Source organism: Stegostoma tigrinum, chromosome 16 (assembly GCF_030684315.1).
Source record: "Stegostoma tigrinum isolate sSteTig4 chromosome 16, sSteTig4.hap1, whole genome shotgun sequence".
In the NCBI taxonomy this organism is placed as follows: Eukaryota; Metazoa; Chordata; class Chondrichthyes; order Orectolobiformes; family Stegostomatidae; genus Stegostoma; species Stegostoma tigrinum.
The window spans coordinates 26,951,909-26,965,468 of NC_081369.1; the positions used below are offsets into that span (position 1 = coordinate 26,951,909).

The window sequence follows — 13,560 nt, forward strand, 5'->3', positions numbered from 1 at the left end:
TTACAACATAAATTAAATCGTGTGTGTTGTTGAAAAAAAAATCACATTTTTTCCAAACAGGCAGACGATAGTTTCAAGGGTGGTTATTCACAAGAAATATTGTTTAAGTTTAAATTTAGCTAAGCACAGCTGCTAGAGTTGGAGAGAACTGCATTTGCATTGAATGAGTTCTATTAGTAAGAAATATGTGTTGCTGAGGATGTGGATCGAGTAAACAGGGAATGACACTATTAAAAGCAATAAAGGAAAACTGAAAATATTGAAGCTGTCAAAAGGTTGTCAATACCAGCAAAGTTTAAAAAAAAATCTGGGTCACAATAAAAACAAATCTTTCTGTTTCAGAAAATGATGCATGTGCTGTGTATTTCCTCATTTCAGACTCAAAAGGAGGTTGCCTGAATCAATGGGAAATAAAAATTTACATGGATAGAAAGTCAATGAGCTGGCAAATCAATAACGTTATGATCAGTGTTTCTAAGATCTACCTCCATCAGATCAAGAAATCAAGGATCCACCTTCTGTCAGATACTTTCCTCCTCACTAATCTCCATGCAGTGATTGGAACCAGCTGGATTTTGTTTGACCAAGAGATCCTTGATAGGGATTGTTCACAGTGCCAGTCAAGGAAACCCTAGCTGACCAGTTTAACCAGGATATTTACAATCTCCTGAGTTCAAGGAGGCCACAACCAGTGTACTGTGCACAATTAAATAAAGGGGGACTTGGCAATGGGATACTGGTCTCTGTGCAGTTATTTCACCCAGATTCTTTAACAATATTTGATTTGAATCAGACAGTAATCCCAAAAAAATTAAAGCATGGAATAACAGAGAGCAATGCAATCATTGTACCTCACCCCTGACATTTTATAGTATGGAGCATTAGGGGCAGGATTTTCCAAGGGCTTTAAGAGAGCCTGAAATCAGGACCACGATTACCAGGAATGAAACTAGTAAAGTTACTATTCCAGATATAGTCCCCTAATTAGATATAGTCCCCTAATTGGCTCCTGTGCTCCTCATGCAATGTGGATGTACACTGAGGCGTACAAAATAAATATTCAAGGGCTTGTGGAAGCAGAGCACCCAACAGATTATTGGGGAAATATCTACTTGGAGTGTTGTGGGGTGGGCAGCTTAATTGTGTTTTGGCATCCCTTTTGAGGACATCTTCATCACCTTCCAATGCCCACCCCCCACGCCTCCAGTTCTTCTCACAGATCCATTCAGGCCTTTATCTCCATTAAGCAGCTGGAAAGCCCTCAAAATTGCTCTGAATGGGGCCTTAAAATGCAAATTCACTGTATGCCTTTTTAGCATAGGAATCAAACAATTCTTTGGGAAAGGTCCCTGGGGAGTGGGACTAAGCCAAAAGCTGAAGTGATCCATCTTGCACTCTCCAATCCTGGAAACAGAGTGTTGGGAGAACTAGGTCCCAGTAATCAAAAATCCCAATGTCTAGAGAGCTCTAGTTTAATTGGACTATATAGTAAAAAATACTTGTCATCCATTAAGGCATCGGGCTGTACATTTTACATTTGTTCTTACGAAGAATAAAAACCCAGTAGCAACATTTCTTGAAGTTATCTGGCTCATAACTAAATGCAAGTGAAGTCTCTTGGTTCTGTTCCAGTTTATGTTAACCTCAGAAGCAGATAATCTTCCAACTCCATTCATTCAATTAGTGCTGAATTTCAAGCAGCTTGCTGTTACAAGTTAGGGTGAGTGTTACACAAGCTCTCTACTGGAATCAGTTGAAAGATTTACCACCAATCTGATGTATTTGAACTCACGTTTTCAGAAATGATGGGCCATCCTATCTGAGGCATTGCACCATTCCCTCCTAGTACGAGGGGAGTCACAGCACGAAATGTGTTTTTTTTTGTTACAAAGGGCCAAATTAAAAGGGTAGTTTATGAATAATTTACAACTGGAAATGTTATATGGCAATCTTCTGGAATTCCACACTCAGCATTCTGGACTAAGGAGATCAAAATTCAACATGTGAGCCAAAGACAGACAGATGCAAGTTTACATTATGAAGTTTACAGATACGGGAAGGTGAGATTTAAGATTATCCAGGGGCATGTGATGACTTCTGGATCCTTCCTCTTCAGTGAGATCCATGACTCAGGTGTCTGAAATCTGGTAAGGCAAAACACCTGAGGAAGTCAAAGCAACAAGCTTAAATCCAACAGCTGAGATAGGCGTTTATGTTAAATGCTGTAAACTAATCACAGACAAATTGGAAATGGATTGCATTTGTGTAGCACTGTTGGAAGTGAATGACGATCGTATCATGGGTGTAACTTCTTAGAGACACTACACAGATCTTTCTGCAAGGTCGTAAACATAGAAAGTGTTACTAGCTAATTAGCCTAGGTCCAGTGTCAATCAACAGGAGTAGTGGATGCTCATATATCACCTCCATGTCCTTGAAGTTGTTAACATATAGTATCAAAATATCACTGAAGTCAATGACATGATGCAAAAAAATTAAGAAAATAGTATTTTCTGTAACAGTAAAGTAGGAGGCTTATGTTCATGCCATCTGCAGTTTCCATCACATGGCACATTCAGGATGAGGAATGAGTGAGAAGAGGTTGCATAAAACAGAAACTTGCTATCCTCTAAGGTGGCCTTGGTAGTGGTATGCATTATGTTGAGATTTATATTCAAAAGGCCATTGCCTGGATGACTTCTTAGCTCACCTGCCATGTATCTAATTCTTCTACCTGTTCTGGATGATATTCATCCACAAAAACCATAGAATGATTGGAGCACTGAGGCCATTTGGCCCATTTAGTCTACACTGGTTCTCTGTAAGAGCAACTCAGCTAATGTTCCTGTCGCTCCTCCACAGCTCCATAATATTTTTCGGTCAAATAATGATTTGATTCCTGTTAGCAGGCTTTGACTGAATCTGCATTCATCACACTCTCAGGCAGTGATTTCCAAATTCCAACCATACATTGCGCACAAGAGATTTTTGTTCTGACACAGCACGTCAGGCAGCATCAGAAGTGCAGGAAAGTTGACGTTTCGGGTTGGGACCCTTCTTCTTCAGAAGAAATGTCAACTTTCCTGCTCCCCTGATGCTTCCAGACCAGTTATGTTCCTCCAGCTCCACACTGTTTTCTCTGACTCCAGCATCAGCAGTTCTTACTATCTCAGATTTTTGTTCTGTTGCGTCCAATTCTTTTGGCAATCACTTCACATTTTTGAAGAACTAATGTCATGTTTGTGGAATCACACTCTGAAATTGACCACCTCCCATCACATGACAGGCTGTACTGGTTCAAGATGGCAGATCACCATCATCTTAAGGGCGATTGGAAATGGGTAACAAATTCTGGCTTAGCCAGCAGTGCTTAGACCCCAAAAATCAAAATTTTAAAAAGAGTGTTTCCCAGGTGACATTAGTAAATCAGGACAGTGTTCTTCCCTCCTGCTGTGCCACAGTTTGTCCCTGCATGGGCAAATACGATTACCCTGCAGCCTACAGTGTATTGCTGCAACTTTGTTCTTATAAGCACTGCACTTTTAAAAAGGGAAGGCTGTGTAGAATGCAGTTCTTCATGAAAACAGAGTGCCCAGAGCTACACAACAGCCCCATATGGACATGCGACACATCACAGAAATAAGGCAAGTGAAAAATTATTTGCCCATGCCATGTTCAACATAAGTGGATAGGTCTCAAATTTTAATCTCTGCATTTAAAATCAGGGCCAGTAAACTCCATGTCCCTAACATTAAGATATTCAACAGTGACAAATTAACAAAATTAACTAGCCAATTATCTTATGACGTTAATCCTAAACAAATTTCACCTCACTAGCCATAACTGTAAACTCATCATCAGCAGTGCTAAACTACTGTGTTGTAACAAAACTGCTTCTGTAACTTTTTTTTTAAAAAGCTAGCCACACTAATTGTTTAAATGTTTAAGTTGTGCTATAATCTCAAGGTTAATAACAGTTTGTCTGATTTTACTAATTTGTCAAAAAAAGTCAAATTCACTCAGTGTGTGCAGAACCTAATGTGAGTTTAAAACAATAAACTTTGATAGAACTTAAATTAGTTGATACGAGATTGCTTTAGATATAAAATTTACACCAATAATGAAACGCGATGCTAAATTTGAGGTGATTTTTTAATGAATGGTTACAGTTTGGGAATTGAAGATTTGTCTTGTGCCTTAATGAACTCTCAGTCAATAATCCTCGGCGTGCATATAATATTCTGCTTGGACCATGAGAAATGCCAATTGCTTAATTACAGAACACTTTTATAGCTTGGACCGACAAATATTTAATACTACTAAAAATGTAAGTGCAAAAATTAGAAGGAAACTATAACAAAATCTACTGGAACCCAATTATTGAAAGATGCAATTTAAATAATACCCTGAAGGTGGAGGCATCATTCAAACCCACGGTAAGTGAAAATTTACAAATTTGTAAAATTTTTATGTACATTATTTCAAACCAAAAGATGTAGGAGCAGAAATTAGGCCAAACAGCCAAGCTTGAATGGCAGAGCGGGCTGAAAAGTTTCTTAACCCCACTCTCCCGCTTTTCCCCCCACAATCCTTAATCCCCTTGACAATCAAGAACATATCTATCTTTGTCTGAAATATACTCAAATGACATGGCCTTCTGTGGCAGTGAATTCCAGATTCACCACTCTCTGGGTGTAGAAGTTTCTCCTTATCTCCATTCTGAAGGGTCTTTCCTTTACTCAAAGGCTGCACCCTCAGGTCATAGTCTCTCCTGTTAATGGAAACATTTTCCCCAATATCCAATCTGTCCAGGCTGATCTGTATTCTAAGTTTCAATTTGTTCCCCCTTATCCTTCTAAACTCTGAGTGTAGACCCAGACTCCTCAAACGTTGCTCATATGTTAAGCCTTTCATTGCTGGGATCAGTCTCGTGAACCTCCTCTGGATCCGTTCCAGGGCCAAAACATCCTTCCTGAGTTATGGGCCCCAAATTGCTCACAATACTCTACAAGTGGTTTGACCAGAGCCTTATAAAGACTCAGAAGTGCATCCCTGCTTTTATATGCCACTTTGTTTCCCATTGGCCATTATACTTCTTGGAGTTTTACAATTCCTTTCCCCCGCCACTTTCTAGTTTAAAGTCCAGCTGACCATCCTATTTACCCTTTTTGCTAGAACACTGGTCTCAGCTCAGTTCAGGTGGAGACCATCCCAACAGTACAGATACCTCCTGTTCCAATACTAATGCCAGTGCTCCATGAAAAAGGAACCACTCTTTCCTGCACCATTTTTTTAGCCATGTGTTTACTTCCCTTATTCACACACCCTACAACAATTTGACGTAACCCTCGAAGACCTACTCTTTAATTTAGTTCCTAATAATTGCTAAGCAGGTATTCTTTCTTAGACTTGCCTATGTTGTTTGTCCCAACATGGACCACAATAATTAGATCTTCCCCCTCCCTCTCCAATATTCTTTCAAGCCAGCCAGAGATGTCCTCACCCTGGGACCTGCCAGGCAACATACCATGCGGGATTCTCGATCCTGCTTACTAAAGGTTGCTACTATCTATTTCTGAATTATAGAATTCCCACACTACCACTTGTATTTCTGCTCCCCCCTTTTGAATGGCTTCCTGTACCAACGTCAGCTGGCTCATTCTCCCTACAGCTTTGTTTCTCATCCACAGGAAGCAAGTACCTCGTAGCTGTTGGGCAAGGTCAAGACCAGAGGTTCCTCTGTTCCTGAATGCAGGATCTGTCTACCTGCCTCACTTGCAATAACACCCTGCTGTCCCTGACCACTTGCCTAACTGAGGTACTTAATCTACTGGGTGTGACAGCCTCCTGAAACAAAGCATCCAAGTAACTTTTCTGCATCCCAAATGTGTCAGTGTCTGAAGCTCAGATTCCAAGCCCAAGTTCCTCCAGCGACCACTGCTGCGGATGTGGTGAGTGCAGCTCACAATGGGATCAGTCAGCTCCCACATCACACAGCTACAGCACATCACCTGCCCAGCCATCTCTACGTAGTTAATGGGTTTGCAGTGATTTTATTTTCAATTTAGGACCATTTTCCTACTAGCTACTCTAGTCACAGCCCTCCTGTGACATCACATTTTTCAGTTTGGTTTCTGTTACTCAGTGTGCTCCTCACTCTGACCCCACTCCTTGGAAACAAGACTGCGAACGCCTGAGGTAAGTTAGTTTTTATACTCACCATGCTCCATGTGCTTCTCTCTCTCTCTCTCTCTCTCTCTCTCCCCCCCCCCCCCCGACTCTGTTGCCTGGAAATATTTTGTGATGGAATCAATTTCCTCAAACTTTTCATTCATTCAAGTGAGGCACAATTACAATTTTTTGTACGACCAATGTTTTTGGAAGTGGCTGCACAATGTGTAAAATTAATTCACAAATTTCATTTTTCTTAAATTTAATTTGAATATACAATACTGTCTCAAATTATTGTGCAGTTTTGAAATAGGTTGCTGCATCCTTAACCATAAGAAAAAAATAAGAAAAATCATTCACATTCATAATTCAGTATGAATTGTCAAAAAAAAAATCACATTAAACTATTTGAATTACTCAAAGACAATGTTTAAATCTGAAGGCCTGGTTCAGAAGAGAATCAGATAAACAAAGTGGAAAATTCCACTTTGTTCCAAATAGACTACAGACTAGTGCAAGGATTATTTAAAGTTGCCCAATTTATCAGAATTCAGTGCTCTTGTAGTACGTAATATGTAGTAAAATACCAGGCAAACATTCAAATGATCTCTTATAAAAACTGGAATGCCACCTATCATACGCACTGACCTCAAGTTTTGAACCTTAACTCATCATCAAAAGCTAATGTTCCCTATCAAAAATAGTCAAAGTTCAAATGCTCCTTATAATCAAAACCCATTGAAAATAAGTTAACCTGGATCTGTGCTCAAGTTTAGTATTAGAAAAAAAAAGTATATCTTAATTTGTGGTACCTAGTTATTAGATAAAGGAGTAATTGTCACATTCCCATCAGCTAAACACAACACTCTAACAAAAGAAACATGTTATTACCGATCCACGATTGATACAGCCAGTTTATTTTTCTAAAAGTCACATTGTTTGAGGAGTGCAACAATTGAGAATGTAATAGCTTTACACTACTAAAGAACTCAAGATTAAATGAACTGATGCAATGAGACTGAAAGATCATAGTATGCATGTTATGTATTTGCACAGCTACTATAGCATTTATGCTGTGTGTATCCACCATGCAAATTCACAAAAACATACCAATGTAACAAACCAATCATCTGGTTTAGCATGAGGACGACAATGGTACAATATAAATGCAAATGATTTATTTAAGCTGTATGTAAAATACAGCCAAATATTTAAACATTAAACAAAATTCAGTTTCACCTCAGTTAGAAGCTTCATTTTCCAACAGTACAGTACTCCTGAGTCATGATTCTGAACCTTGCTATTTAAAAAGAAATGTAAGGTCTGACTGTATTCTAAGGCCAACAATATCATGCTACCAGTCCAAGACTGAAACTGCAAAATCAGTTCACATCCAGCAACACCTGATTTATAATGACTGAATGGAATTGTTCACGCACAGCAACCTGCAAGTAGTTTCAAAAAGAAAAACATCAGTTTATAAAGTGCCTATGAGATCACTTTTAAAAAATAATGCAGATTGGCACAACGCTGGAATTACACACCAGTGTCAAGGCCAAGTGATGCGAGAAAGCCTCGCCAAGATTTCTCATAGAACTGTGTTAAGATGGAGACCTGGTTCCAATTAGACTGTCACTTCGGAGTTCCTGCAAAAAGATTACTTCACGATGAGATTGACTAAACTGTGACCCTGGAAGTGTGGTGCTTCTATCAAGGAGGTAAAATAGGTCACTCACTTTATTTTTGTTTGCATTGTTGTTTTAAGATTGTAAAACAAACTAATGTGGAGAAGTGAAATATTTTACCTGTTCATTCCCTAGTTTCGACAGGAGGCACCTCCTACTAGAAAAGCTTTTATTTTGTCTCAAAATGTGCAAGAAGCCACTCTCTTCTGGACTGGTAGAGTTCCATTTCTCCTAACCAACAACCTCTCATTTAACATGTGCATCATGCGTGAGTTGCCAATTTGTTACCAGTTTGGTGGTTGCGGGTTTGAGAAGACTGATCAGAAACAGTTAAGAGATTTTCATGTGAAAGGACAATGTGCTGAATGCCACACACTCAATTTTCACAACATACTGGCTTGAAAACTTGTGTAGAGAAAATAAAATGGAAAGAAACTGATTTGTTCAAAACTTAAGAAAAAGCAAAAGAGCAGTGCACAAAGGAGCTCCAAAGCCCCACAGAGGGAATAAACGAGACTATGTTAGGAAGCTAAGGTGATTCACAGTACATCTGCACCCGCTATATTAATCATTGCTGAACTCCTAATTTGTTCTGATTTGGCTGAATGGTGTGACCAAATGTATTCAAGAGGCAACAAGATATAGCATTTGGGGTGAAAGGGATCTAAGGTTAAGGGGAGAAAGTGGGTTAGGCTATTGAGTTGGACAATCAGCCATGATAGTGAAGAATGGGAGAGCAGGCTCAAAGGGCCCCCTCCTGCTCCTATCTTCCATGTTTCTATGTATGACTTGTGGATGACCCTGGATTGTGACCAAGTAAAACAAACAGGTCTTATTTAAGATGGCACCAAACACAGGAACTTCATCTAAAATGTGCAAAGGCAAAGTCAAGATGTTAGAGGCAGCAGACATATCTCCAATATATCTTTCTACCCAGCCTTTCCAACATCACCTGCTGCACACGTAGTGCAGACTGCCAACCACGCTGAAATATCAGTCATCACAGGACCCACTGAACTGGAATGGAAGTTATTAATCTTCAATCCTGAAGGGACTGAGAGTGAAAGACAGAGTTTGATTGCGAATATATGAGTTCTGTGACGACTTATATTTCAGTATGGTTGGCAGGTGATGTTGGAAAGGGTAGAAAGATCAATTGGAGATTCATGTGTTGCTCTAACATCTCAACTTTGCCTTTGCACATTTTAGTTGAAGTTCTTGCGTGAGTGAATGAACAAAGCTCACAGGGAAAATCTGGTCCTGACCCTGATCTAAGCCTGCTTATGTTCTCCCTTCTTCATTATTTGAGGCATGTCTTTGTGAGGCTGTGCTTCAAATAGCTCAATTCACAAAATACGATGCTGAATTGATCAAATTAAGAGAGTGCAACCGTCTTGCTGGGCAAATGCCAAACTAAAAGCAACAACAATTACTGTCTATCCTCCTTGAAGCAGAAACATACGGTATCCATCAGTGTCTCTTCCAATGCGCTGACTACGTAGTTACAAAGTAAGTTACTACGTCAAGAATTACTGTAACTCCAGTTATGAAGGTCATGGAGGCTAACACATAACTTAAAAAAAACCACAGTAAAGGTAGAGCTATTTGCTTGAAGTAAAGGGAAAACATGCTGGAAATTACCTACGCATTTGCTGACCTCTTTGGAGAGAAAAGCGGAGTTAATGTTTCAGGTAAACAACTTCCACGGAGTGCTCCATTTTAGTGCCAGATAATTGGTACTTGGGTACTTCACTGATTCCAGTTATTACTTTTCAAGTATTCCATCAATGCACAAAATTCTGATAAAAATACACTGATACATGCTTATCCATAACCAAATTGAAGACCTTTTAAAATGGTAGTGATCTCATGCACATAACACTGTACTTTACAATGCAACTGAGAACGTGTACAAATACATTTTCAAACCTAACAAACCATTGCAAAATCAGGATGAACCTGTGTATAATGAATTTTTTTAACTTCAAGTCCATGCTATGCCTAACGACACCCCATGGAAAACAGGAGTCAAAAGCAAACAGCATTAACATAACTGGTTGCAGGAAAAGGCTGTGCACATTGTATGCAATTGTATTTTTCCTTAATATTTTACAGAAGTAATTTCCCTTTGATCCGCGTCTCTTTCAGATGCAGGAGATTTCACTGTACAAGAATAAACATGGGGAGATTTGCTTCCCCTACAGTACACAATGATCAACTTGAAGATCTAGAATAGCTTGTTAATCACTATTTTATCTGTATTACCTAATGCAAGGATCTGACTGGTCAGATCAGACAATAAAAAAAAATCGCAATTTTTTGAACACAGCAACAACACGAGCAACATGTGCCAAATAGTTAGCATGTGAGTTACGAGTGTGTACACTGCAATTGGTTAGCTCTACTCCAAAGATGCACAGGATGATAAATCAGTCTGTAATGATAAATCTATTACAGGTATAGAATTAATGAACAAATCGGTACCTTTACATTTTCTAAGTTAAATGAAGAAAAGTTCATCGTCTACACATGAATTCATCCTGGAACAGACTTTTTCTTAAAAAATTGCACATCTGACAGTCAATTAGCAAACATGTAAGAAATACTAGACATATCCTACAGTGCAAAACATTTTACAGCAATACTTTCACTTTATTTATTGTAATCAGACATTCTTTGAAATGTAATAAATTACTCAGGGTTGTCTCTTCAAGGACCAGAGGGTTTACATAGTCTACTTGTATAAACTCATTGTCGTGCTCTGGTACATACACATGTATGCATCACACAGCAGCCGTCGTGCAAAGCCTTGGATACTTTTGGGATCCAATCCATGTAGTTCCTCTGGTGACATTTTTAAATATTCTCCTACCTCAGGGCACTGAGTCACCTGAGGGATGTTGTAGCCATTCTGCCCACCTACAAAGAGAAAACCAAGATTAGTCAAACTACAATTCTAATTCTAATTGTCTTTTTGTATACATTGTCATACCACATAAATATGCACATTATGCAGTGTAGAATTTAACATTTTCAGAAATAATTTTAGACCTGGAATTTCTAAAGATAAAAACAATTTAAACGGATTCATCTTAAATTCTAACGGCACCCAAGATAACTAATTGGTAGTGAGAATAAAAAACATATCCACCCGATTTTATATTTGGAAGCACTTAGGGAAGATCAAGTTAGGTTAGGGACTAGTTAAGCTATGCCCTCGGCCAACGATTCCAGTTTCGTACAATCGGCATGACAGCATTGTTAATGTAGCTATGAATTTAAGGAAACAGAATGAGGCTGGTTACTAAACTGAATTTTTATTTATACCAGAAATATATTCAGAGTATCAGATCCTGACATGCCTACATCCAATGTGAGCTTGGAATGATTGACAGCTTATAAAAATCAGATGAAAAGACAAGGAAATGATGACATTATAGGTCTTCGTTTAAGCATCATTATCTGGTGATGTTCAAGAGCTTTCCAACTATTTCCAACATGTGTTATCTATCCAGAACTGAGTAGCTTGTTAGGCTATTTCAGAGTGCAGTCTAGAGGCAACCACATTTGCTTTGTTCTAGAATCACATGCACACCAAACCAGATAAAGATAGGTTTCCTTCCCTAAAAGGACATTACTGAACTGGATGGGATTTTGCAATAGTCAATGATAATTTAATTGTACATTACCGGGGTAGCCGTCAATTCTAGATTTTATGCAGTGAGCTTATTAATTAATTGAAATTAGATTCCACCAAATGCTTTGGTATGATTTGAACACCATGCCTCTAAAGCATTAGCTAAAGCCACTGGTTTAGTCACTCAATGGCTATGCCACCACCTCCAAATCACTTTGAATACAATGTAGGTTGGCATTACAACACTACAGCACTCCTTCAGTGAAATACAGGAAAACAACATCTTTTCATTCAATGTTGAGTCACCTCTATCTCTCTCCAGAGAGAGAAAGTGAGAGCGAAAATGTAATGGAATAGAAATGGAGCTCTGCTGAAATGCTGCCAAAACTTATCCCTTAACCAATGCTAGAAAAGTTTTGTCATTTATCTCATTACTGTTGGGAGGACCTGTACAAATTTGGTGTCACGTTTCCTTGCATCACAACACTTCAAACATAACTAATTGTCTGTGAAGTTTTGAAACATCCCAAAGATTTTACCAGTCCAATACAAGTGCATCGTCTTAAAAAGAAAAATTATTAACTACAATGGAATTCCTAAGCCAAAGTGGAAGTTACCCACATTTTCCAAAGCACACTGTATCCACGTGCGCACACACGTGTGCTAACAAATGCCATGAAATATGTTAAAGGCATTGAACTCCTTGCAGTACTCACTGAAGTAAAACTTCATACACCTATAATCTGAGGCAAACAGAAATGTGCTGTTCTAACCTACTACCTTGGATTTGTGTAAATAGCAGATGCATGAACAATGGAAGGCAGATTAATCTAGAGTTTCAGTTGTTGTGAAACTTTTTGGTATATTTACGGTATTGTCTTAGAGTTAGATTGGCTGCTATCGTGCTGAATGCCCATAGTTTTTTTTGTAACTAGTGTATACCAGAATGTCATTCAGCCTGTTTATGGTGATGGCAGAGATTCTTCAGCTGATTTTCAGTAGTTAGCACTCTTCTGCATTGTATTTAAATTACCCATGCAATGTTAGAAAAAGTAATATAACTAAATAAATGACGTACAATAATAGAACAATGAAACTCATTTGTAGATTCTATTTAACTCAAATAAAACTTGTGTTAATTTGCCCAAATATAATTTACTACACAGAAAACCTCTGGGAACAAATCCTGGTTTCCAGGACAATGACTGTCGACACACAAGCAGCACAAAAGATTAAAGGCACAAAGGAAATAGAAGTCATGAAAATTTCACTGTACCGTCCCGATCAGCCATGCTGTCAAAAAACAACCAGGCTGAGTCATCAGGGCCATATTTGACAAAAGCCACATAGTGACTAGTCTCTATGCAGAGCACGGCAAACAATTTCATTTTCTGTCTGGGTACACAACACTGCCTCCAGGCATAGTCAGCCATCTGTTCTGGTAGAGTCACTTTTCTCTGCTTGTGTCCTTGCCTCTTAGGATGGAGATGTACCTGGAACACAGAACTGTATCAGTACAAACTGAAGACACTATTACAAGCTTCTGAAAGGTACAGAGTACAAATAGCCTACAATTCAAACAGCCAACTTTTTCTAAATTCATTTAATGCTGCTGGTAAGGCTAGATTTAATGTCCATCTTTCTTTTTCAAGGATAACTGTACGGAATGTCAGGCCATTTCAGAGAGCAATTAAGAGACAAATCACATTGGTGTGACAGAAAAAATTCATTATAGCCCAACCCAGGAATGTTTCCCTCCCTAAAGTAAATAGTCAAATTTTTATAACAATTTGACAATTAGGTTGTTTCTTTCAAATGTGAAGAGAAGAAAGCAGTAGGCAATTCAGCCCCTAGAATCTGCTCTGCCATTTAATTTGATCATAGCTGATCTCATCTCATCCACAATTCCACCCTCCATAAACCCTTCAACCCATTACTAATTAATAATGTGTCTATCTCCTCCTTAAATTAACTGAATGTCCTGGCATCCATAACATTCCACAGTTTTAAATTACCCATGCAATATTAGAAAAAGTAATACAACTAAATAAGTTGTATTCCACAGAT

The 13,560-nt window shown here is 38.6% G+C and overlaps 1 protein-coding gene across 1 annotated transcript in view; it reads right to left on the reverse strand.

Moving 5' to 3' along the window:
• Positions 1–6,619: 6,619 nt before the first annotated feature.
• Positions 6,620–13,560, reverse strand: part of cylda (cylindromatosis (turban tumor syndrome), a) — an 87,178-nt gene continuing 80,237 nt past the window's right edge. Inside the window, exons 16-17 of the mRNA XM_048546716.2 lie at positions 12,770–12,986; positions 6,620–10,775 (exon numbers count right to left, since the gene is read on the reverse strand). Of these exons, the coding sequence (XP_048402673.1) occupies positions 10,591–10,775; positions 12,770–12,986 (402 nt within the window). The 3' untranslated portion in view covers positions 6,620–10,590. The remainder of the gene's footprint in view (positions 10,776–12,769; positions 12,987–13,560) is intronic.